Consider the following 27,073-nt stretch of genomic DNA (forward strand, 5'->3'; position numbering starts at 1 on the left):
CATTTGGGTATATACCTCTATCGCTTTGGCATTGAGTAAGGGGTAAGACAGTGGAGTCAGTCAACAGGATCAACCTGGTTCCAGTCACAAGCCTTCTCAAAGGCAGTGAGGCAGGCATCCATATCCCCTCTCCTTAAACCAGACCAGCCATTTGGCATCTAGGCTCCTAAAGACCTAGCTTCCTGTGATCTCTCCCCACTTTCCCCTATATGGGACTTTTTGCTTCTCCATACCCACTTCATGCTATCGCTGCTCTTCCTGGTTTTCCCTCTGCTCCTCCTCAGGTTTCTCCTCTTTCCTCTCAATCAAACCGCTCCCTTTTGCGGTCTGCTAGTCTCTGTTCCTCCATCTGAAGCTCCTTTGCTTTCTGCTCCAACTCCCACTGCTTCAACTCTAGCGAAGGGGGAACTGGATTGTCAGGATGTCCCCCTGCTGCTGCTGCAGGTGCCTCTGTGGCCCTGGGACTCTCTCAAAATCCCACCTGGGTTTAGACCTAGATTCGATCATCCTTCTCCAGCCATGCACTCGGCTGAGCCTTGTGTAATTTCCCAACACTGAACACGCTCCCACTGCACAGCTCTGTGATGCTCTTCTTAGGGAGGTGGATATACTCCATTTTTTTCCACTTTCCGTTGACTAGTCTTGTTTTCACTGCTACAAGTTACTTATTGCAAAATCCTCCTGTTGCATTCAGAATCCCACCAGCTGCCACCCACTGTCATGGATCCTCAGTCTGTCCTATACCTCAGCTTTTAAACAGTCCCTAGAGGAACCCCTTCAGTGTGCCAAATCCCCAAGGATCCTGCTCTTCCCTCAGGGTAGGCCATGCAGCCTTAATGCCTCTGAGACTGAGTCTCTGGGCTCCAGCTCTCCTGCCTTACGCCATGAGCTGTACCCAGCAAGTCCAGCTGAGATAGACTCCTGGTCAGAGACTGTTACATTCTTCAGGGATTAATGCACCCAGAAAGTATCTGCAGTGATACCCAGCAGCCTTTTAAAAAAGAGTAGGGTTTATTAGTCAACTGGAACGCAGCATGGGCAAGTCCTTAGGTTACCACAGAGAAGTAAAGGTTAGGACATAATCCATACTGGACAAAGCCCTTGAGCCACACTGCTGTAGGAACTCATTGGGTGTCCTTTCCCTGTGTCTGTCCCTTTGTCTTAGTTCCAGGAAAGCTCCCTGTTTCTGGGAGCCCTCTTCTTCCCGCTCCTCAGAACATGCTGAGTTCACGTGCGCTCCACCCAGACAAGCTGGGAACCTCTCATTGATAGATGTCAAGTGCTCAGTCCTGGGGGTTACTGTGGACTCTGTAAGGTCTTCCATTGATATGGGTTAGTCACAGTCAGTGTCTTCATGAGCCATTTGTATCACCCTGTCACAGCTCTTCACACTCAGAGCTGAGCAACACCAAATACAGAGGGCAGCCGAGGGATGTACTGGAATAACAGAAATTTTACCAAAATTCCCACATCCGTCACACACGTGCTGGTCACAGCCCTTGGAGAGAAGCAAAGCACAGGGGCTGGACTTTGGGCCAGTGAATGCAATGAAGGGTGAGGGGACTGCAAGCCTCAAACCTTGGTCGAGATGCAGCGACTCCTATGTCCCTGCCCATAGAGAGGTGATGGCTGGAGGCCTGGTACCTGAGAGGGCATTCCTTGAGCAGACTCTGGAGGAGGTCAAAGGTGCAGCTCCTCCACACCTGTGACATCAGACAAGCGCATTTTGGGGAATTAGGAGAATTATCCAGTGAGTCAGGTACAGTAGGAGGGAGTATTAACACACACGTGTCTGGGGAAGGCTGGAGAATAATCCATAATTCAAGAGCAACAGACTAATTCCTCTGGAAAAGGACAATGTAAGAAACAAGAATTTGGCAATGTGGCCTCAGAAGGGACCTGCTAAAAGATCCAAAGAGCCTGGAGGGAAGGCAGACCATGGCTGCTGGAGATGGGGCAGAGGGAGGAGAAAGACCTAGCAAGTCACGAGAACTCTCACTACCACCCTGTGACATCATCGACAAAGTGTACATTTGTGCCGGGGCAGTGGTTGTCCTCTGGGAGGGAGGAATGAAGCAAGGACTCAGCAGTGGTGGCCAGGGTCACAGTGGGTAGATACGGCAGTGAGGGGTTGTGTGGGGAGCAGTGAGTGGAGGACGGAGGACAAGAGTTTAATAGTTGGAAAAAAAAAATGTTAAGTAAAAATGGCCAATATCAAATATACACATGTCCGGGGAAGGACATAAGGCAAAAAGCGGGGCATGGAAACCTGCCAAAAGTTACAGGCCTAGAGTTACTACTACTTGGGTTCTGTAGAGACCGCACAGCTTCTAATAACCAGGGAACAGGAATCCTTACCCAGTGAGGCCACAATGGCATAGTTCTCCTGCATGACCTCCCTGTAGAGGGCTCTCTGAGCAGGGTTTAGCAGAGCCCATTCCCCCTCCGTGAAGTACACAGCCAGCTCCTCGAAGGTCACCGCCCCCTGAAAGAACAAGAGTCACCCACTCAGTACCTGCTGCCCAGTGACAACACCAGTATTCACAGGAGAGCAGGGCCAGCAAAATTAATGCTCTGGGAGGGACACGGTAGCAGAGTCCCAGCCCTGCACCACTCAGGGCTGAGGGGAGAAAGAGAGCCCCTTGTCCCTGCCAGCACACACAGGGAGCAAGGGCCTTCACATTTATCACACACCTACTAGCCAGGGGCTGGTACAGGAGATGGAACCCCAGCAGGGTCCAGGGACAGTCCCTGGTAGGAATCCCAAAACCCTAACCATCAAAACACAACAGATAGCAAATGGAGGAAAGGGGAAGTCAACAGGAAAGAATACAAGTCAGCAGCTTCAAATTGTAGAAAATTCATAAGGGAAACAAAGGCCTGGTCTACACTACGAGTTTATATCGAATTTAGCAGCATTAAACCGAATTAACCCTGCACCCGTCCACACAACGAAGCCCTTTATATCGATATAAAGGGCTCTTAATACCGATATCTGTATTCTTCCCTGACGAGGGGAGTAGCACTGAAATCGGTATTGCTATTTCAGATTAGGGTTAGTGTGGCCGCAATTCGACAGTATTGGCCTCCAGGAGCTATCCCACAGTGCACCATTGTGACTGCTCTGGACAGCAATCTGAACTCGGATACACTGGCCAAGTAGATAGGAAAAGCCCCGCAAACTTTTGAATTTCATTTCCTGTTTGCGCAGCTTGGAGTGCCGATCAGCACAGGTGGCCATGCAGTCCCAGAATCGAAAAAGAGCTCCAGCATGGACCGTACAGGAGATACTGAAGCTGATCTCTGTATGGGGAGATGAATCTGTTCTATCAGAACTCCGTTCCAATAGACAAAAATGCCAAAGCATTTGAAAAAATCTCCAAGGCTATGATAGACAGAGGCCACAGCAGGGACTCAACACAGTGCTGTATCACATGCGTAATGGAAAGCCAAAGAATCAAACGGACGCTCACGGAGGGAGGGAGGGAGTGGAGACTGAGGACTCTAGCTATCCCACAGTTCCCGCAGTCTCTGAAAACCATTTGCATTCTTGGCTGAGCTCCCAATGCCTGAAGGGTCAAAAATATTGTCGCGGGTGGTTCAGGGTATACGTCGTCAATCCCCCCCCCCCCCCCCATGAAAGAAAAGGGAAACAATCATTTCTCGCCTTTTTTCAATGTCACCGTATGTCTACTGGATGCTGCTGGCAGACACGGTGCTGCAGCGTTACACAGCAGCATCCCATTGCCTTCCCTTCCTGATGGCAGACGGTACAATAGGACTGGTATCAGTCATCATCATCCCGTGAGTGCTCCTGGCTGGCCTTGGTGAGGTCGGACGGGGGCGCCTGGACAAAAATGGGAATGACTCCTGGTCATTCCCTTCTTTAAGCTTGGTCTCCTGGAGATTCAGTCCTGCCTGGAATATCATAGCAGCTGGAGGCTGCGCTCCCCTCCATTTTATCTCAATAAAGTCAGTGTGGTTTCTTATTCATGCATTCTTTATTACTTCATCACACAAATGGGGGGATAACTGCCATGGTAGCCCAGGAGGGGTGTTGGAGGAGGGAAGCAACAGGTGGGGTTGTTGCAGGGGCACCCCCTAGAATGGCATGCAGCTCTTCATTTCTGCGGGATGTCTGGGGCTCTGACCTGGAGCAGCTGTTTGCCTCTCTGGTTCTTTAGCAGACTTGCCTGATATTCTAGGCAGGACTGACTCTCCCTTTAGACAAGACATAAAGAAGGGAATGACCTGGGGAGTCATTCCCATTTTTGTCCATGCACCCCCGGCCGACCTCACCGAGACCAGCCAGGAGCACCCATGACAGCAGCAGATGGTACAATATGACTGGGAACCGTCTCTGCTAACTTGCAAAGGCAATGGGATGCTGCTGTGTAGCACTGCAGTACCGCGTCTGTCAGCAGCATCCAGTAGACATATGGTGACAGTGAAAAAAGGCTAAACGGGCTCTATGGTTGCTGTGCTATGGCGTCTGCCCGGGCAATCCAGGGAAAAGGGCACAAAATGATTGTCTGCCATTGCTTTCACCGAGGGAGGATTGACTGACGACATTTACCCAGAATCACCCGCGACACTGTTTTTGCCCCATCAGGCATTGTGATCTCAACCCAGAATTCCAATGGGTGGGGGAGACTGCGGGAACTATGGGATAGCTACCCACAGTGCAACGCTCCAGAAATCGACGCTAGCCTCGGTACATGGACGCACACCACCGAATTAATGTGCTTAGTGTAGCTGCGTGCACTTGACTTTATACAAATAACGGTTTCTGTAAAATCAGAATAATCCCGTAGTGTAGACATATCCAAAGGGTCAAAAGGGGAAATCTAAGGCCAATGTGACAGATTTTTTTCAAGTATATTAAGAACATAAAGAAGCCTAACAATGGTATTGGTCCATTACTATGATAGAATTATCAGTGATCATACAGAGACAGCAAAAACATTCAATGAATACTTCTGTTCTTGTACCTGGGAAAAACTCTTTCCATTCCAGTAACACATGAGGATGTTAAACAGCAGCTACTATAGATAGACATTTTCAAATCAATGGGTCCAGACTCCAGATAACTTTCATCCAGGAGTTTTAAAAGAACTGGCTGAGGAGCCCACTGGACCATTACTGCTGATTCTCAATGGGTCTTGGAACAATGGGAGAACTCAAGAAGAATGGAAGAAGGATAGTCCTGTGTCAATTGTGGCAAGATGGCTGACGTTAGTACGGTGAGTCCTGCGCTTTTCTTGGCGGGGGGGAGCCTAAGACACTACCCCTTGCCCCCGCTCTTGGGGTGCCAAGTGGCCCGGGAAGGTGGTAAAGGAGGGAAGCAGGGAAGGGGTCTGGGTTTGCTCCTCACTCTGAGCCCCAGCCCCTCTCAACCCCTACAGGTTCTTACCCTCTTCCCTCTTGGGTGGGGTACCTTCTGTCCTTAGACGCTGGGGGAGGGAGTCTCCCTCCCCTGCTGGAGCAGGGTTTCCCTTACTTCAGTTCTCTGGTCTTTCAAATCTCACAGCACACCTCCAAGCTCCAGTCCTCTCTCCTTCCTTGCACACCCTGTCTGCCTGAAGCAGGGAGTTTTATTAGGTTCCTGCCAGGGCCTTAGTTGATTAAAGATGCTCCAATTAACCTGTAGCAACACACCCTAGTCTACAGGGAACCACGCCTTAATTAGCTTAAGGCTTATGTATTTCCCCTCTACCACTCTCTCACTGCTCCCTGGCCCTCCTGTATCACATATTTCCCCCCAACACCATGGGGTTGGGCAACTTGGGATGAGAGACAGTGTATTATGAGTCCATGTTGCCGTGTTGGCTTCCGACTCTATGCTGTATCTGGACGTAGAAAAGTTGTAGGGATAGGAACCATCTAGTCACTCGTGCATTCCTCTCCTAGTTTGTGTGCATCCATTGAAGTGGGGCGTGGTCTCTCACAAGGGTGAACCGCGGCCCAAGCAGGTAATACCATAGAATCTCCATAGCCCATTTAACCGCTAGGCATGCCTTTTCTACTATGGCGTCCCGTTGCTCCCTGAGCAGAAGCTTTCAGCTGAGGTAAAGGATTGGGTGCTCCTCATCCCCCACCATCTGTGGGAAGACGGCCCCAAGTCCTGCCTCCGAGGCGTCTGTTTGCAGGATGAGTCCCAGATTTCAAAAAGGAATTATGAGCACTGGATGGCTGCAAAGGGCCGTCCTTAGGTCTGTGAAAGATTCTTCTGCTGCCTCGGTCCACTGAACTATCTCCGGGCCCCGAGCTCTTGTCAGAGGTGCTGCCCTTGTGGCAAAGTGAGGGATGAACTGGCAATAGTACCCCTGTCCCTAAGAATGCTCTGACTTGCTTTATGCGGAACGGGCAGGGCCATTCCTGTATTGCCTTCACTTTGTTCCATTGGAGCTTCACCAGGCTCCTTCCGACGACATACCCGTGGTATCTGGCCTCGGCTAACCCTATTGCACATTTGGATGGGTTAGTGGTGAGGCCAGCCTGTCTGAGAGCATCTAGTATCGCTTCCACTTTCCCCCGGTGTGTCTCCCACTCAGGGATATGGATCGCCACATCATCTAAATAGGTGGCAGCATACTTGTCATGGGGTCAAAGTAATCTGTCCATCAATCGTTGGAAAGTTGCGGGGGCCCCATGGAGCCCAAAAGGGAGGACGGTATATTGGAAGAGGCCATTGGGTGTAGAGAAAACAGTTTCTTCCTTAGTGTCCTCAGCCAGGGGGATCTGCCAGTATCCTTTTGTCAAGTCTAAGGTGTTCAAGTATCAGGCCTTGCCTAACTGATCCACCAGCTCATCAATACGTGGTATCGGGTAGGCATCGAATTGGGATACCTCATTTAACTTCCGGAAGTCATTACAAAACCTCAGGGTGCCATCGGGATTGGGGACCAAGACAATAGGGCTGGACCACTGGCTGTGTGATTCCTCAATCACCCCAAGTTCCAGCATCTTCCTTACTTCTGCCCCAATTTCGTCTCCTTTTGCCTCTGGTATACAATATGGTTTTATCGTCAGCCTTGCTCCGGGACAGGTGACCATGTGGTGTTGGATCAGCATTGTACAGCCTGGTTGTGTGGAGATCACGTCTTGGTTCCGCTGGATAATTTCAATGACCTCTGTTCGTTGTTCTGGGGCTAATTCGGGGATATCTGTACCTGCCCTTGTGGGCCATCTGCCTGGGATGGAGCCGGCAGGACAGCCAGGCGAACAGAGGCTGCTAACAGGGAGTTTCGCAAGGGAGGTGGAAGGAGAGTGGGAATGGGGCAAGGTTCACTTGCTGTTCTTTAAAACCTGTAAACTAAACTACATTCAAAACTTGATTTAAAAAAAACAAAACAAAACCTTTCATTAGCTAGGTAGCTGCAGGAGACAATGCAGGCAGAAGCCCAGCAGCAGAGTGGGGGCTATCCAGTTTATTGCACTGAGTGCAGCATGTATGATTACCTGCCCTGTGGGCGGGTGGCATGTGTGTGCATTCGGTGCAAGGAGCTCCTGGCCCTCAGAGACCACGTACGGGCTTTGGAGGCCAGGGTGGTGGAACTGGAGGAGCTAAGGGAGGCAGAGATGTATGTTAATGAGGTTTTCCAGGACACTGTAGAACTGTCCCACCTCCGCTCAGACAGCCCCTGCGCTGTTGAGGAGGATGAAAGGCCCAGGGAAGCAGAGCAGTCAATGGGAGCAGAAGGAAACATTCCCATAGTTGGGACCCTCCTTCCAGAGGGTGCTGGGGTTGCCTCTCGCACTGAGGTTACCTCTCTGGGGAAGGGAACTCCAGTCACTAGGAAAAGGCAGGTGTTAGTAATGGGAGATTCGATCATTAGAAACGTAGATAGCTGAGTTTGTGATGACCAGGAGAACCGTATGGTGATTTGCCTGCCTGGTGCAAAGGTTGCGGATCTCTTGAGGCATCTGGATAGACTTATGTGTAGTGCTGGGGAGGAGCCGGTGGTCGTGGTACATGTAGGTACCAATGACATAGGGTAGGGTAGGAGAGACGTCCTGGAGGTCAAATTTAGGCTGCTAGGGAAGAGACTGAAATCCAGGACCTCTATGGTGGCATTCTCAGAAATGCTCCCAGTTCCACGCGCAGGGCCAGGTAGGCAGGCAGAGCTTCAGAGTCTCAATGCATGGATGAGACCATGGTGTAGAGAGGAGGGGTTTACGTTCATTAGGAACTGGGGAAACTTTTGGGATGGGGGGAGCCTATACAGGAGAGATGGGCTCCACCTAAACCAAAGTGGAACCAAACTGCTGGCACTTAACATTAAAAAGATTGCAGAGCAGTTTTTAAACTAGGAGATGGGGGAAAGCCGACTGCTGCAGAGGAGCACGTGGATCGGACAGAGACTTCTCTTAGAGGAGAGTCTATTGGTAGAGATTATCTAGGTTATAGTCAGGAGCAGAGGATGGAAGAGGATAATGTAAGGGCCAGATCAGACGAGAAACATTCACAAAGAATCGGACACATCAGAAAAGGACAGACAAACAGTGAGAAGTTTTTAAAGTGCTTGTACACAAATGCTAGAAGTCTACATAATAAGATGGGTGAACTAGAGTGCCTTGTGATAAAGGAGGCTATGGATATAATAGACATCACAGAAACCTGGTGGACTGAAGACAATCAATGGGACACAATCATTTCAGGGTACAAAATATATCGGAAGGACAGAACAGGTCGTGCGGGGGGTGGGGGGGGAGTGGCACTATATGTGAAAGAAAATGTAGAATCAAATGAAGTAAAAATCTTAAGTGTTCCATAGAATCTCGATGGATAGTAATTTCATGCTCTAAAAATAATATAACATTAGGGATCTATTATCACTGACCAGGACAGTGATGATGAAATGCTAAGGGAAATTAGAGAGGCTATCAAAATTAAGAACTCAATAATAGTGGGGGATTTCAATTATCCCCATATTGACTGGGAACCTGTCACCTCAGGACGAAATGCAGAGACAAAATTTCTCAATACTTTAAATGACTGCTTCTTGGAGTAACTGGTACGGGAACCCACAAGGGGAGAGGCAACTCTCGATTTAGTCCTGAGCGGAGCGCAGGAGCTGGTCCAAGAGGTAACTATAACAGGACCGCTTGGAAATAGTGACCACAGTATAATAACATTTAACATCCCTGTGATGGGAAGAACATCTCAACAACCCAACACTGTGGCATTTAATTTTAAAAAGGGGAACTATGCAAAAATGAGGGGGTTAGTTAAACAGAAATTAAAAGGTACAGTGACTAAAGTGAAATCCCTGCAAGCTGCATGGACGCTTTTTAAAGACACCATAATAGAGGCCCAACTTAAATGTATACCCCAAATTAAGAAACACAGTAAAAGAACTAAAAAAGAGCCACTGTGGCTTAACAACCATGTAAAAGAAGCAGTGGGAGAAAAAGGGCATCTTTTAAAAAGTGGAAGTAACATCCTAGTAGGGTAAATAGAAAGGAGCATAAACACTGCTAAATTAAGTGTAAAAATGTAATAAGAAAAGCCAAAGAGGAGTTTGGAGAACGGTTAGCCAAAAACTCAAAAGGTAATAAAATGTTTTTTAAGTATGTAAGAAGCAAGGGTCAGTCCTAGGACCAATCCTATTCAACTTATTCATAAATGATCTGGAGAAAGGGGTAAAAACCGAGGTGGCATAGTTTGCAGATGATACTAAACTGCTCAAGATAGTTAAGACCAAAGCAGATCGTGAAGAACTTGAAAAAGATCTCACAAAACTAAGTGATTGGGCAACAAAATGGCAAATGAAATTTAATGTGGAAAAAATAATCCCAACTATACATACAATATGATGAGGGCTAATTTAGCTACAACAAATCAGGAAAAGATCTTGGAGTCATCATGGATAGTTCTCTGAAGACGTCTGCACAGTGTGCAGAGGCGGTCAAAAAAGCAAACAGGATGTTAGAAATCATTAAAAAGGGGATAGAGAATAAGATGGAGAATATATTGTTGCCCTTATATAAATCGATGGTATGCCCACATCTCGAATACTGCATACAGATGTGGTCTCCTCATCTCAAAAAAAGACATACTGGCATTAGAAAAGATTCAGAGAAGGGCAACTAAAATGATTAGGGGTTTGGAACGGGTCCTATATGAGGAAAGATTAAAGAGGGTAGGACTTTTCAGCTTGGAAAAGAGGAGACTAAGGGGGGATATGATAGAGGTATATAAAATCATGAGTGATGTGGAGAAAGTAGATATGGAAAAGTTATTTACTTATTCCCATAATACAAGAACTAAGGGCCACCAAATGAAATTAATGGGCAGCAAGTTTAAAACAAACAAAAGGAAGTTCTTCTTCACACACCACACAGCCAACTTGTGGAACTCCTTGCCTGAGGAGGATGTGAAGGCTAGGACTATAACAGCCTTTAAAAGAGAACTGGATAAATTCATGGAGGTTAAGTCCATTAATGGCTATTAGCCAGGATGGGTAAGGAATGGTGTCCCTAGCCTCTGTTTGTCAGAGGATGGAGATGGACGGCAGGAGAGAGATCACTTGATCATTGCCTGTTAGGTGGTACATAAGTCTTTCATTACTCTCAACATGAAGGGAGTCCCTTGGTCTGTCAGGATCTCCTTAGGGATGCCTACCCTAGCAAAAGCCTGCAACAGTTCTTTTGCGATCGCCTTGGATGTGGGGTTTCTTAAAGGAATGGCTTCGAGGTACCATGTAGCGTAGTCCAGGATGAGGAGTATGCTTCGGTGGCCTGGGCCATTCTTTCTAGTTGGCCCACTAGACCCATTGCTATCCTTTCAAAAGGAACTTCAATTATAGGCAAGGGTAGCAATGGGCCCTTAACTGAGGTCAGGGGCTATGCAGCTGCGGGGGGAGGAGGTGAGAGGGGGGGAGTAAGCTCTCAAACCCAGGAAAGTCCGTGCCAATTAAAACCGGGTAGGGGAGCTTGAGGACCACCCCTGCAGTCATCTTGGTAGTGTTTCCCTGGATCTCAATCCGTATTGAAATTGTGGGGTAGAAATTTACGGTGTCGTGGACACATGTCACTCCGGTGCTCTTGGCCTGGCTCAGTTGGTCTTGCCCCACTAACTTCCCTGAGACGAAAGTGACAGCACTCCCAGAGTCCACCAAAGCTATGGTCTGGATTCCGTTCATCTTTACCAGCCTGATGTACTCATGAGGGGCGTCGTAACCCCCACCAGGCTGACTAGGCCACACTGGTCCCCAGGATCCCCCAGATTGCATTGCATGGGCTCCTCCCTGTTGGGGCATTGGACTGCTATATGCCCCAACTCCCCACACTCATAACAGTGATATCTCATCCTGGAGATTGCCCTCTGTCTTGGGTCCTCTGACGCGCTCCCCCAGGACCCCCAGGTCCCCTCCCTTTCCCCCCAGACTCCCAGGTCCCTTTGGGGCCTCAGGTTGCTCCTTGGTGCCTGTTCTTCCCGCTATGACTTTCCTGGAGTTCTCGATGATCTGGGGCCTCAGGGTCAGGACAGGTTTCCTGAAACGCCGTGTTTCACCTCCCGGGGTTTTGAACAGTTCACGGGCTGCCAGTTGTCTCTCTACAATGGTGACCAGTTCGTCATAGGTGGAGGGGTCATTCTGGCCTACCCAGGCTCACAGGTAGTCCCCTCGTATAGCAGTGCAGCACCAGGAGCGCCATCATTTTCTTTGAGCTGAGAGCCTCTGGGTGTAATCACTTCCAGGCTAGGTGGATTAGGTCAAACAGTTGTGAATGCGGTGTCTTATCTTTGCAGTACTGCCATTCATGGAACCTCTGGGCTCGCAAGGCTGTCGTTACCCCTGCCCTGGCCAGGATCTCCGCCTTCAGTCGGGGGTAATCTGCCGCCTCCTCTGCTGTCATATCATAGTGGGCCTTCTAGGCCTCCCCGCATAAAAATGGGGCGAGCATGCCCAAGCACTGGTCTCAGGGCCAGGCCTCCCGCAGGGCTGTCCTCTCAAAGGCCAAGAGGTATGCCTCCACATCATCCTTCCGGGTCATTTTCTGCAGACAGTAGCTGGCCCGTATGGTCTGCGTCCCGTCATATCCGCGGCTCAGCTCCGTAAGGGCCTTCACCTGGTTCACTAGTTCCTGCAGCCTGGCCCGATCTTGGGTGGCCTGGGTCGTCAGCAGGTGATTGGTCTCTTGCTGCTGCTGCATGGCCTCCTGTTGGGCAGCTGCCTGGACTTGGGTAGCCTCCTGCTGGGCGGCAGTGGCTTGCACTAGTGCTTTGACCACATCCTCCATCTTGGGACAGGGTGGTCGTGACCCACCCTGGATTACGTTCACAGTGCAGAAATCCCACTGCTAACATCATGTGTGGCAAGATGGCCGATGTTAGTATGGCGAGTCCTGCGCTTTTCTTGGTGGGGGGGCTAAGACGCTACCCCTTGCCCCTGCTTTTTGGGCGCCGAGGTCCCCGCTAGTGGCCCGGGAAGGGCTCCTCACTCTGAGCCCCAGCCCCTCTCAACCTCTGCGGGTTCTTACCCTTGTCCCCCTTGGGTGAGGTAACTTCGGTTCTTAGACGCTGGGGGAGGGAGTCTCCCTCCCCTGCTGGGGCAGAGTCTCCCTTACTTCGGATCTCTAGTCTTTCAAATCTCACAGTGCACCTCCAAGCTCCAGTCCTCTCTGCTTCCTCCTCCTCCCCTGACTGCCAGAAGCAGGTGGGGTTATTAGATTCCTGATAGGGCCTTAATTGACTATAGGCGCTTCAATTAACCAGTAGCAACCCTCCCTAGTCTACAAGGAACCATGCCTTAATTAGCCTAGGGCTTATATATTTCCCCTCTACCACTTTCCCACTGCTCCCTGGCCCTCCTGTATCACACAATGTTCAGAAGGTTTAAAAGGGACACAAGTAATTATAGGACTGTCCATCTGACATTGATACCAGGAAAGATAATGGAGCACCTGATAAATGTACTAATAAAGAATTAAAGAAGGGTAATGCAATTAATATCAATCAACATAGATTTAGAACCTATCAAACTAACTGCATGTCTTTTTGGATGAGATTCAAAGTTTGGTTGATAAAGATAGTAATGTTGATGTAAGATGCATAGATTTCTGTAAGGCATCTGACTTGGTACAGAATGATCTTTTGATTACCAGAACAATTCAAAATTCACATTGCATACATGAAATACATTAAAAAGTGGCTGATAGTCTCAAAATATAATTGTAAGTGGAGAACTATGGTTGAGTAGGTGTGTTTCTAGTGGGGTCTCACAGGGATTAGTTCTTGGCCCTGTGCTATTTAACATTTTTATCAATGACCCGGAAGAGAACGTGAAGTTGTCTTGGATAGAGTATGCAGATGACACAAAGATTGGGGGAGTGGCAAATAACGAAGTGTATCGGTAGATTCAGGCTCCAGCACTGGGAGTCTGGGAAGTTTTCCCAGTTCTGGCCAGGGGGGTTATTTCCTGTTCCACAAACAGGAGAAGTCCCACTCTCAAGCCCCATGAGTCCATTCCTCAAAAACAAGCCCCAGAGTCAACTACTTCCAGCAGGATGGTCACACCCTGTCCCCTCCCTTTCTCCACATTGTCTATTTCCTGCCCCCCTCCTCCCACCTCCAGCAGCTCCCATTCTCCTGTGCATTTACTGCCCCCTCCCTCCCACCAGAACCCACCACCAGCTCCCAGACAATCCCTTACTTGAGCCAGCTCCACTGATGCCATTTCCTTTCTCCTGGGAGGATGGGACAATCCGGAGCAAAATGTGGATGTTATTCTGCAGCCTGTCAGGGTGAGAAGGGCAATTGGAGCAATTTCAGAAGTGGTTTTGTCCATTTCACATTCTCCATTCATCCCAGGCATTCTTCCTGCAAATAGACATTCTAGGTTCTGATGCACTGAGAAACATTTAGGCCTGGTCTACACTATGAGTTTAGGTCTAATTTAGCAGCGCTAAACCGAATTAACCCTGCACCCGTCGACAAAATGAAGCCATTTACTTTGACATAAAGGGCTCTTAAAATCGATTTCTGTACTCCTCTCTGACGAGGGAAGCAGCACTGAAATCGACATTTCTGGTTTGAATTAGGGTTAGTGTGGACGCAATTCGACGGTATTGGCCTCCGGGAGCTATCCCACAGTGCACCATTGTGACCGCTCTGCAGGGCCAGCTCTGGGTTTTTTGCCGCCCCAAGCAAAAAAAAAAAAGGGGGGGGGCCCACTGGAGCAGCAAAGCAAGGGAATTAAAAAAAAAAAAAAAAATGTCGCCGCTGGAGTGGCAAAGCAGAGTGTGGGGGGAACCCGGCGCGGCTGGAGCGGCAAAGCGGGGGGGGGGGGAACCCGCACCGCACGGCTGGTGCAGCAAAGCGGGTGGGGGGGGTGGCGGGAGGAGAAACAACAGTGCGGCCAGCAATGCAAGGAAAAACAAAACAAAAAGCCCTACAGGGCGGCTGGAGCCAAGGGACTCCCTGTGCTGCAGAGTGCGCGCCCAGTCTAATGGGACGGAAGGGGAGGGAGCGGGGGAAGGGGAAGAGAAGGGGGGCGGCCAGGGCTTCAAGCGGGGCGCTCACCCCACCGCCCCGACCGCTGCGCCGCCTGCCGGGAGGGCTCCGCTCCACTCCGGTCGGTGGGGAGGGAAGGACGCGGGCTGCCCTGCTGAGTTTGCTGCAGGGCGCTCCCCTCCTCTGCGCTGCCGCCCCCTACAGGGCGGCCGGAGCAGCGAACCAAAAAAAAAAAAAAAAGTGGCCGTGCCACCCTAGGTTTGGGCGGAAGCCGCCCCGTAGACTCTGCCGCCCCAAGCACGAGCTTGCTCAGCTGGTGCCTGGAGCCGGCCCCGTGCTCTGGACAGCAATCTGAACTCGGATGCACTGGCTAGGTAGACAGGAAAAGCCCCAGGAACTTTTGAATTTCATTTCCTGTTTACCCAGCCTGGAGAGCTGATCAGCACAGGTAACCATGCAGAGCTCATCAGCACAGGTAACCATGCAGTCTGAGAATTGAAAAAGAGTTCCAGCATGGACCGTACGGGAGATACTGGATCTGATCACTGTATGGGGAGAGGATTCCGTGCTAGCAGAACTACGTTCCAAAAGACGGAATACCAAAACATTTGAAAAAGTCTCCAAGGGCATGATGGAGAGAAGACACAATAGGGACTCACTACAGTGCCACGTGAAAGTTAAGGAGCTCAGGCAAGTGTACCAGAAAACCAAAGAAGCAAACGGAAGGTCTGGTGCAGGGCTGCAGACATGCCGCTTCTACACTGAGCTGCATGCAATTCTAGGGGGGGCCACCACCACTACCCCACCCCTGACCGTAGATTCTGAGGAGGGGGTACTCTCAGCCATGTCTGAGGATTTTGTGGCCAGGGAAGATGAGGAGTAGGAGGAGGACGACGAGCTTGTGGAAAGCACACAGCACACCGTTCTCCCCAACAGCCAGGATCTTTTTCTCAGCCTGACTGAAGTAGCCTCCCAACCCTCCCAAGGCGGTATCCTGGACCATGAAGCCATAGAAGGCACCTCTGGTGAGTGTACCTTTGTAAATATAAAACATGGTTTAAAAGCAAACTTTTTTAATGATGAATTTGCCCTGAGGACTTGGGATGCATTCACGGCCAGTACAGCTACTGGAAAAGTCTGTTAACGTGTCTGGGGATGGAGCGGAAATCCTCCAGGGACATCTCCATGAAGCTCTCCTGGAAGTACTCCAAAAGCCTTTGCAGAAGGTTTCTGGGCAGGGCAGCCTTATTCCGTCCTCCATGGTAGGACACTTTACCATGCCATGCTAGTAGCAAGTAATCTGGTATTGTTGAATGACAAAGCCTGGCAGCGTATGGTGCCAGGGTTTGCTGGCATTCAAGCAACATCCGTTCTTTATCTCGCTGTGTTATCCTCAGGACAGTGATATCATTAATGGTAACCTGGTTGGAATTTAATTAAGGGGACAGAGGTGGCCGTTCCTACGGGGCTGTTTGCCTGTGGCTGAAAAGAAATCCTTCCTTGCAGTTAGCCAAGCGGTGGCGGGGGCATTGGCGCTGAGCTGTTTGCGTTTGGCTAGCAGTGATCTTTCCTGCTACCAGCCACGCGGTGGGGGGAGGTGTAAAGTGATCATCCCAGAGAACTGGATGGGAGGGGTGAGTTACTTTGGTTTCTGCTGCTGCACGTTAACTCGAAAACCGCAGCACTCAACAGGCTTTGCTTGGTATGGGAAAGGAGGGCGCTGCTTTTATGAAGGTTGCAGAAGCCGAAAGACAATGGCTTACCATGGCCGCATGCAAGCCAAATTCTGTTGCCCAGCCCTGCATCTGTGATCGCTAACACCAAAGCCGCAGGCACTCAATATTAAGATGCAAAATGAGACCTTGTACCGAAATCACGTGCTATGTAATGTGAATAGTGTTGTTCACCGTGAAAGAGTATACACATTGTTCTGTAAAATGTATCTTTTTAAATACTTCTCCCTTTTTTCCTTCCCGCAGCTGCAAATTTTTCAAGCCTCCCTCCTCCGTCCCGAAGGCTATCTCAGATAAGGTGGCGAAAAAAATGCATGTCAGATTAAATGTTCTCTGAGATCATGCAGTCGACCCGCAGTGAAAGAGCTCATTTGAATGAGCGGAAGGACACAGTATCACAGTACAAGAAAGAGGCCAACGAACGTGAGGACAGGAGGGACGAACATGAGGACGGTAGGGATGCTTGAGATGAAGAGGTGGCAGCAGGAAGATCATTGGAGGCAGGATGCAATGCTGCACCTACTGCAGGATCAAATGGACATGCTCCGGCATCTGGTGGAGCTTCAGGAACGGCAGCAGGATCACAGAGTGCCACTGCAGCCCCTTTATAACCGCCCTCCCCATGTTCCATAGCCTCCTCACCCAGGCACCCAAGAACGCAGGGGGGAGGCTCCGTGCACCCTGCCACTCCACCCCAGTGGACAGCCCACGCAAAAGGCTGTCATTCAACAACTTTTGAAGTGGCCTTTTCTTTCTTTCCCTCCTCCCCCCACCCAGGCTACCTTGTCAGTTGTCTCCCCATTTTTATAATCAATTAATAAAGAATACATGATTTTTAAATGACAGTGACTTTATTTCCTTTGAAAGCAAGCTGTGATCGAAGGGAGAAGGTGGGTGGCTTACTTACAGAGAATGAGTCAATCAAGGGGGCAGGTTTTCATTAAGGAGAAACAAACAGAACTCTCACACCGTAGCCTGGCCAGTCATGAAACTCGTTTTCAAAGCTTCTCTGACACACCAGGTAACAAGTAGAGGCGGTCCATATCAGGCCAAAAAGAAAGTGGGGAAACATGGACTGGAATTTGTAAGACAATGGCAGAGACTGTAACCTTGAAGAAGAACAGTAAGAAACGTAGAATATTGCAAACCCTGCCCATGGCTGTTAGATGGCTAAGACAACGAACAACAAAACTGGCAGGGCAAGTAACAAAAACAAAACAAAAAAAAAAGAGAAAAAGAAGAAACAGAAGCAACAGAGCCCGGGAAAGCACCAGCTGTGCTGGCAGGGCAGCAAGCAATCCAGACACATGATATGTCATAGCAAGCAGATAAACAGAATAGAAAATTTGAAACAGCTGTAGAGAATCTGCAAAAAAGAGAATTGCCATCCCCTACTATCCATCTTGGTGAGCAACAACAGGTTCTGGGTACTTAGATAGTGCCTGATGGGTGGGAACAGAAATGGAGAAGGGTGGCCCGAGCAAAATTAAGGGATGGAACCTGGGATGGAATGGGGACATGTAGAATGACCCAAACCAAGAGCCACTAAGCAGCCCACGCATAGGGGCCATCACACTGCAGCCACCACCGTATGATGAGAGCTGTGTTCCAGTGATACCGAAACCCAGATTGGTGCCTTGTCAGAACGGGAGAAGTAAGCACACAGGAGGGAGAAGTAGCAAACAATACTTTCCCTACATTGGTAAAGAAGATGGAGGAGGAAATGGAATAGGTCACAGAACACATTAGGCAACAGGGGCTGCTTTTGATCACAGGAGAGTGGATAAAAAAGGATTTCAAAGTAAAACACCTAGAGTACGTGGGCCAACACCAGGAATTAATGCATCGTCAGAAAAAACGCAGCCAGCAAGAGGAAAAAAATTCAGGCTGGCAAACACAGGCTAAAAATCTTTAAAATATGCATGGAGTTCCCCAGAACTGGCTAACTGCAGCAGGGAACCCCAGCAATTCATTTGGCAGGCAGACAAAAGCAACAGGCACTGGGAGAACAAATTCAGGTTTTGTGGATGCAGGTAGCAACCCCCACTCTCCTCCCAGAGCCAGGAACAAAACCAGGGGTACAGGTTTCCAGCCCTTTGCTTTAACCCACGGAGCCCCACTCCCCACGCAGAGCTAATTATAGAACCTTTATGCTCAAATATTTTCACATACTGGTTAAGTTTTCCTCAGTGGTCCCCAACCTTTTCGTCTGGTGCCCGCCAGATGAAAGACCATGGCGGCGGTCGAACATCCGCCGAAATGCCGCCGAATTTCAGTGGCATTTCGGCAGCAACGTCTCTCGCTGACACCGCTTGCCACTGACAATTTTGGCGGCATTTCGCAGAATTTCGGCGGATGCCAAGCTCACTGCTGCTGTCTGTACTTTGAAATGACCACACAGAGTTAATTAACCTCTCTTGGCTCATGTCTCCCTCCCTTCCTATATTGCGCTCCACTCGCTCGCTCCTCGCTTCTGCCCTCTTTGTTTTCAAAGTTAGAGTTATTTCAGAAACCCAGGTCGCAGGAAGAAACGGCGCAACTAAAAACATCACTAAAATATGTAAATAAGTCCAGTAAAGTAACTATTCTAATGCTTCAGGAATGCAACAGTTGAAGTGACTAACTTTTTTCCAGATACGGTTGCTAAGCAACAGAAATGATAACTCTGCTTCTAATCCTAGCCCCTAACATATGAAATGTAGGTTTTCCTTGGTTCCATAGAGTAGCATCCTTAAAAGTACACATGTCAACTGCATTGAGTTCATTAAATTAATACAACAAAGTGGACAAATAACTTGATAGCATTTTCACCCATTCTTATTAGTTAAAACTTTTAATAAGATAATAACTTTCTTCTTTAAATGTTCAAATCTTTTGTTTACTCATTTGTTTCTAAAATGCACTACCTAAATAACTTTAAGCATTTAATGCCTTATCTTGGTTCCCCTATATACACATCCCAGGCAGGGCCTCACAGTATCTGAAATAGGGCAAGTCATTCTGATCAGCAACCCTGTGGAGATAAAGAGGGAAACAAATGATTCTCAAATGTGAGGGGGGAAGTTGATCACTGGGGAATTTAACCCCTCTGCAACCTCCACTGTGGAGAATGACTCAGGGCAACAGGTTCCCTCCAAAAAAGGAGAAGGGACTTCATATGAAAAACACAGGGAACACCTACAAGCTGGAAGGGATTTTTTAAAATCAATAACTGATAATTACCTGGAAATGGCAAAATCTGAAATGGGACATTAGTGTTCAGTAATTAAACAGAAAAAGGGGAAAATATGAGAAATTTGTCACAAATTAGAGAAAAGTGGAAAAGTTTGAGGGATTTTATATCAATAGTTGATAATCAGGGAGAAAAAGGGCAAAATGTGGAAGGATTTTATATCAATCAATATTCAAGGATTTAAGAAAAAGACATCTGAGGAGATTTGATGTTAATATCAGATGATTAGATGGGGAAAATCTCAGGGGATAATAAACGAGAGAGAAAATGGGGCAAAATGTTCAGGAATTTTCTGTTAATATTTTAGAACTGAGGAGAAAAAATTGAGCAAAAACTAAACATTTCCTAATATAAGAGGAAAACACCAACATCTGAGGGGACTGCATATCGATACTGAAAAACTGGAAGGAAAAGTGAGAACGTTTGAAGGGATTGGCGGGGGGTGTGTGTGGCGTTTGCAGATCCCTACAGGAGACCCCCAAGATCGTACTACACCCCACAACAGAAACCAGCGAAGGTGGATCCTCTGGGCCTGCCTAGTGCCTACACAGGCCTCACAGAAGCAGCCACTCAGAGCCCAGCAGGCTCAGATAAAAGAAGCTGCAGGGGCACAGCAGGTCAGTCAGTCCGTGGCTGGGAGCAGAAGAGGAAAGCAAGGGGGCTCTTCCCTGGCCTGGTGAGAGAGAAGAACCTGAGGATGGTGGCCCTGCGATAGGGCTGCAGATACAAGGGCCCCATAGGAAGAGGCCCAGGGAAATAGCAGTGATGGATTGGAGTGAGCAGCACATGGCTGCTGTGTATAGGGTCCCTGGGTTGGAACCTGGGGTAATGGCCGGGCTCCCCTGGCAACAGGTAAAATGGGGTAAGCCCCAAAAGGGGACAGGCCTCCTCTGGGAGCCTGAACAAAGGGCTGAATTAAAAGGCCCTGGTGAGGAGACGCTGACTGCTTCTTTGCTGGACTCTAATGCCCCGGCAAGGGTTCACTGAGACTTTGGGACTCGGCCAGAGGCCTGACCACGGAATTCCCACCAAGCTGGCCGGCGGCCTGCAGGGAACAGCAGGAGGAGAAAAGGTCTGGGATGCTGCACCCTGCTGCTCGGAGATCCTCCAGAGGTGAGTGCCCCACTAGGGGATTATACAGCTGTGTACAACAAACAGCACAAAGAGCCGGGTCCCCCTTGCCTGACATTCACTGGGGCAGTGGGCAATGCTCCTTTAACAAAAGCACAGAGGGTGGAGGAGCCAGAAGGCCATGGGGGTGGGCAGTGGGGTCTGGCAATGGGACTGGCAGCTAGTGGCTGAAGGGGCCTGGGGTGGGGGAGAAAGGGAATCAATGGGGCTGGGCAGCCTCCCACCCCAGATGCAGCTGTGCCCCACGGCTCTGCCAAACTGCACCCATCACCCTGTTCCTACTTGGCAAATGACTCGCGGCAACAATTTTCCCCTGAACAAGGACAAATTGCTGCAGATAAAATGGGCAGGAAACCCCCCTAATCTGAGGACTGTAAATTCTGCACTGGGGAGCGAACGGGGCAAACGCTGTGGCCGAGAACAGAGACACTCAGGCATGGGAGAGAGCAGACGGGAAAGCGACCGGGGTTTTACATCCCTGTTTGCTAATTCCGGAGCGACGGGGGCAGAGCCGGGAGGATCTGATCAGTCTGGGAGAGGGAAGAGGTGAAATCAGAGGGGATTTCACTCACCCCCCCCCCGTGTGGGCACCCGCTCTTCTCCCCCCCCCGCGATGTCCCGGCTGCACAGAGATGGGTAAATCTACCCCGCCTCACATAGGCTCTCTGCCCCCCACCCTCCTTTCCCCTCCGCCCCCGCCATATTGTCACCCCCCGCCTGCCGAGCCCCCGCGCCCCGCCGCGTCTTTTCCCAGCTCAGCCCCCGGCCTTGTCCCGGGGCCCCCCGCGGGCGGCGCGGTCCCACCGCGGGCGCAGATCCCGGGGCGGGGGGGACGCGGCGCAGAGTCACGGTCCGGCCCGGCCCGGTTACCTGGGTCTCCAGGCGGAGCTGGTGCCGGCAGAGCCGGGCCCGGGGCTAGTCCCAGCTGCAGCGAAGGTCTCCCCGGCTCCGCCCGTGGAGCAGCAGCGGCTCAGCCCCGGCTCGGGGCGGAGGGAGGCGGCAGCGCCCTGCAATGGCCCAGCCCCGGCCCCGCTCGGCCCTTTGTTCTCCCCAGCGCCGCCCCCCGCCCGCTCCCTGCTCCCGGCGCCGCCCGCTCCGCTGCTCCAGCCCCTTCCTGTGTCCCGCAGCAGCAGCCCCCCCCCGCCCCCCGGCTGCCTGCAGCGCGCCCGCCCCGCCCCGGGGCTCGCTCCGCCTGCAGCAGCTCCGGGCCGGGCCCGGCAGGGGAGACCTCGGGGCAGGAAAGTGCTTCTGCCCCCCCGGCCCAGCTCCGCTCCCGGGCCGGGGCGGCCGGTCCCCGCGCTGCTGCAGGCGCCCGACGGGCTGGGCCGGGCCGGGCTCCTCCAGCTGCTCGGGCACATCTGCCCCTGCCCGGGGCTGGGCCCGGGTCTTGCTGGCCTGGGGCCGCAGGGGGCAAACCGCGGGGATGGGCGGAGTCTGTGCAGGGGGCGGGGGGAGGCAGGGGCGGGGGGTAGGAGCTGGGGTAAGACTGGGGCACAGGCACCGCCGGGGAGGGGGAACCGCGGGGCAGAGAGGATAAAACTGACCGAGCTGCGCTGTCTGACATGGGGGACCAGGGGTGGGTGGCATGTCTCAGCACGGGCTTCCTTCTTAAAGGCACAGTGCATCCCAATGCCGAGCCCTGGCTGCCCTTCCCTATGTGAAATGATGTACTGAACTACTGAAGGAGTGAGGAGTCAGGGAAATATTTTACATACACCCCTCCAATTACAATTGTCAGACATATTTTTAGTATTTAAAATAATCCTTCATCAGCTATATGTCCACATCAAGCCTCATAACAGTTTACAAATTTGTCTTATCTACCGTTCCAATTCCCCGAATCTGATTCTCATTTTCTTGTTATCCACTGTAAAGGTAGTTTCACTCTTCCAAAGGAACATGGATTCACCAAAATAGTTTACATGCACCTTTCAAAGAATAGTCGTTGTTAGGGCTGTCAATCTTATTTAACTTAAGTGAGTAACTCAAAACAAATTAACTTGATTAAAAATTAATAACAATTAATCAGTTTTTAATTGCACTGTTGAACAATAATAATACTGATTAAAAATTATAAATATTTTGGATGTTTTTTCAACATTTTCAGATGTATTGATTTCAATTACAATACAAAGTGTACAGTGCTCACTTTACACCTCTACCCCAATATAACACGACCCAATATAACACGAATTCAGATATAACGTGGTAAAGCAGCGCTCCAGGGGGCAGGGCTGCTCATTCCAGCAGATCAAAGCAAGTTTGATATAATGCGGTTTCACCTATAACGCAGTAAGATTTTTTTTTTGGCTCCCAAGGACAGTGTTGCATTGGGGTAAAGGTGTATATTATTATATTTGATTACAAGTGTTGAGTCTGAACTCTTTATGAACTGAAACTTAACTCACACTACATGTCTCTGTCTGAAACTTTTAATCAAAAGCTTTGACCTGCGAACTACTCATGACCCTTCCCCTCCCAATAAGTAGCCATCTCCTCCTTTTTTTCTCTCAATTTTACATTTTACCTGTTTTTTCCTGTAGAATCTGATTGATTATTATGCATGACATTATGATCTGTTAATCACTTTTTTTGTGTCTGTGTATAAACATTGATGCTCCACCCTAAATAAAACACTTACTCTTACTCTTGGCTCTTAAGCTAAGGATGGTGTGAGGTGTGGCTTGAATTGTTGTCTGTTCTCTGACAGATCTCGATCTCTCTCTGAGCCTCCCACCAACACACAACTCGGGTGGCTGGAGTGGAGAGAGGACTTTACTTTTTTACACAAGTATATGCAGTGTTAAAAAGAGAAACAAAAGAAATAGTATTTTTCAATTCACCTCATACAAGTACCGTAGTGCAATCTCTAATGTGAAAGTCCAACTTAGAAAAATAGGTTTGTTTGTTTTGTTGGGGAACTGCACTCAAAAACCAAACAATGTAAAACTTTTGAACCTGTAAGTTCACTCAGTCCTAATTCTTGTTCAGCCAATTGCTAAAACAAACAAGTTTGTTTACATTTATGGGAGATAATGCTGCCCGCTTCTTATTTACAATGTCACTGAACGTGAAAACAGGCATTCACATGTCACTTTTGTAGCCAGCATTGCAAGGTATTTATGTGCCAGCAGTGGCGTAGCCAGGTTCTAACATAAGGGGGAGCGAACACATAAAAAAAGGCACCACCCGCTGCCATATCAAATTACTAGATACATACTTTTAAATTTGTTATACATATTTATTTTGTACTTAAAATAAAATGCACAAGAATGATATTGTTTTATAAGTACGTGTTATTTTGCATTTAAAATATAAAAAAAGTTTACAGTATTGTATATAAAATCAAAACAATAAAAACACATTATTTACTTATTTTATATTTCATACTGTAAACCTTTTTTTATATTTTAAATGCAAAATAACACATGTACTTATAAAACAATATCATTCTTGTGTGGCTCCTGGAAGCAGCAGGCACACACAGGCAAGGGGGGTTGGGGGCACAGTCATGCATATGAGAGAGAGAATTGGGCAGAGTGGGGGGGGGGTGGTTGTTCGCATGGGCATGGGAGACTTTAAAAAGAGCGAAGCCTTTAAATCGGCCCCAATGACTGCCCAAGCTGGTTAGCTAATGCAATAATTAAAAAAGGGCTCTAGGGGGGGGAGATTGTGGTACACAGACACCGGTAAGTCTAACATCGGTCGCAAATTAGTTGAAACAATAAAAATAAAAAAAATTGTCAGACATATAGAAAAACATAAACTCTGAGCAATAATCAACAACATTTATCTAAGGGAAAAAAGTGTCTTATATCTACTAATCTATTAGAAGAGGAAACATGGACAACAAACCACAAGGGGACCAGGGGAGGGGATCCAATTTGATTTTAGAAGCCCTTTGACAAGGTCCACCAAAGGCTCTTAATTAATAAAGCTGTCATGGATGGGATAAAGGGAAAGGAAGGATCATGGAATGGATTGAGTTAAAGGAAAGGGTAAAAGGAAAAAGGGAAGGAAATAAATTCTCAGAATGGAGAGGGGGTGGTGTTCCCCAAGGGTCAGTCCTAGTCCAAGGAAATCCTATTCAATTTATTCATAAAATGATCTGGGTAAAAAAAACAAGGGTGCAAAAGTGAGCAGATGATACTAGACTACTCAAGATAGTTAAGAGAAGATCAGACAAAAAAGAGAGAAAAAAAGAACAAAACAAAACTAAGTGATTAAAAAAAAAAAATGAAATGAAAAATAATTAAATGTATGTAAATGTAAAGTAAAAAAAAAAACTAACAATATACAACATAATACATGATATTTAGCTATTTAGCTACAGGAAAAGATCTCTTGGTTCTCGGTTATATCTCTCTAGTTCTCTGGATAGTTCTGTGCATGTCATGCAACAAAGGAAAAAGCAAAAGGAAAGCAAACATAAAATTAGGGGAGATTAAAGAAATAGAGAGAATATATATTTATATATCATATATCAATATATACGCATGATGCATCTGTCTGTACTCGTGTCATCTCCTATCTCAAAAAACCTCAAAAAAGAAAAAGCAACTAAAGAAAAGTTAAAGAAGAACTAAAATGTATATGGAAGGTTTAGAGAAGGTAGACTATGAGGATAAATTCATGGTGGCTAAGTCCATAAATGGCTATTAGCCAGGATGGGTAAGAATGGTGTCCCTAGCCTCTGTTCGTCAGAGGATGGAGATGGATGGCAGGAGAGAGATCATTTGATCATTGCCTGTTAGGTTCACTCCCTCAGGGGCACCTGGCATTGGCCACTGTCGGTAGACAGATACTGGGCTAGATGGACCTTTGGTCTGACCCGGTACGGCCTTTCTTATGTTCTTATGTTCCAATGCAGCACCTAGCCACGCTGGCTCTGTGCATCATGAGGCCACTCGGGAAAAGGAGGCAGCAAGAGAGAGAGGCCGAGGAGGACGTGCCTTTCCCCTCCCAGCTGGGTCTGTGTGTCCCTGATCTCAGAGTCTCAGGGCTAGTCTACACTTACCAGCTGGGTCGACGCGGTGAGTTCGACTTCTCGGAGTTCGAACTATCGCGTCTAATGTGGATGCGATAGTTCGAACTCCGGAAGCGCCGCGGTCGACTCCGGTACTCCACCACTGCAAACGGCGGTGGCGGAGTCGACCTTGGAGCCGCGGACTTCGATTCCGCGGCGTCTGGACGGGTGAGTAGTTCGAACTAGGGTACGTCGAATTCAGCTACGCTATTCACGTAGCTGAATTTGCGTACCCTAGTTTGACCCCGCTTCTTAGTGTGGACCAGCCCTCAGTGCTGCAGGCACCCAGCCCCCAGGTACTGGGCTGCAGTGCAAGCAAGAGGGGCTGATACAGAGAAGTCAGGACCAGTCAGAGCACTTCCCATGTCATCATGAAAACTCACTCCTGGAAAGCTGGGTGAGTGTGTGTGTGTGTGGGGGAATATATATCAAGGTGGGTGAGGTAAAATATATTTTATTGGACCAGCTTCTGTTGGTGAGAGAGACAAGCTTTTGAGCTTTCACAGAACTCTTCTTCAGGAAGAAGACAGAACTCTGTCAAAGCTTCTCTCTCTTTCTCACCAATGAAAGTTGCTCCAATAAAAGATATTACCTCACCCACCTTGTGGCTCTAATTTCCTGGGAACAACAGGGCTACACCAAGCCAGCATACAAAAATGCAAGATTCACATGAACAGCACAGAGTGACCATCATCACACCAGGACACTATTTTCACAATTCATCTTAGCATAATGTCATCATCACACCGAGGAAGTAGCACTATCAGCACAATGAGATAAATACAGCCACAAGTGCATGCCAAAAATTCACAGTACAAGCGCACTGGGATCCACACAGCAGGATAGTAGTGTCAGTTTAGCTCTCAGCCTCTGAGTCCATCCCCACTAAACTAAGTCCAAAGTTTCAGCTAAACACAAGGGCACCTGCAAATAGCTGTACTAACAGCAGGATCTACACTGGCACAATAGGAGGAGTTGCATGTCAGGGCACTAATTCCCAACTCCAGTGCAAGGCAATATGGGATCCAGGCACCAGGTCCTTAGAACCAGAATTTGTACTCACAGGACGGTGGGATGAAATTAGAGAAGTTACAGAAGGCAACTCCCAAGAAACAAGGCATTGACCAAAGGGCTGGTGGATGTTAAACAACCATCACCAGCCATTGTGTGCAGCAAGTGAATGACAATTAGTAACTTAATGACCACCATCACCAGAGAATGACCCAACCCTGGGACTCAGCAATGCCTCCCGCTCCTCCCAACAGGATCACAAGCCCTTCCCTTAGGCCTTGGCTACACTGGCACTTTACAGCACTGCAACTTTCTCACTCAGGGGTGTGAAAAAACACCCCCCTGAGCGCAGCAAGTTACAGCGCTGTAAAGCCCCACTGTGAGGGCGGCTCCCAGCGCTGGGAGCTAATCCCCTCGGGGAGGTGGAGTACCTGCAGCGCTGGGAGAGCTCTCTCCCAGTGCTGGCGCCGCGACCACACTCG

General features: G+C 48.9%; 1 protein-coding gene and 1 long non-coding RNA gene across 2 annotated transcripts in view; both read right to left on the reverse strand.

The window, feature by feature from the left end:
• The window catches only part of LOC120374490 (zinc finger protein 883-like), a 46,649-nt gene that overhangs the window by 9,936 nt on the left and 9,640 nt on the right, over window positions 1-27,073 (reverse strand). Inside the window, exons 2-3 of the mRNA XM_039494237.1 lie at window positions 21,425-21,668; window positions 13,659-13,741 (exon numbers count right to left, since the gene is read on the reverse strand). Coding sequence (XP_039350171.1) covers window positions 13,659-13,741; window positions 21,425-21,668 — 327 coding nt within the window. The remainder of the gene's footprint in view (window positions 1-13,658; window positions 13,742-21,424; window positions 21,669-27,073) is intronic.
• Window positions 440-2,419, reverse strand: LOC120374583. The gene is made up of 2 exons (XR_005586158.1): window positions 2,359-2,419; window positions 440-1,703 (listed from the first exon to the last, which is right to left on the reverse strand). It is a non-coding gene; the product is annotated as an uncharacterized LOC120374583 (long non-coding RNA).

Source organism: Mauremys reevesii, linkage group 11 (assembly GCF_016161935.1).
Source record: "Mauremys reevesii isolate NIE-2019 linkage group 11, ASM1616193v1, whole genome shotgun sequence".
Lineage (NCBI taxonomy): Eukaryota > Metazoa > Chordata > Testudines > Geoemydidae > Mauremys > Mauremys reevesii.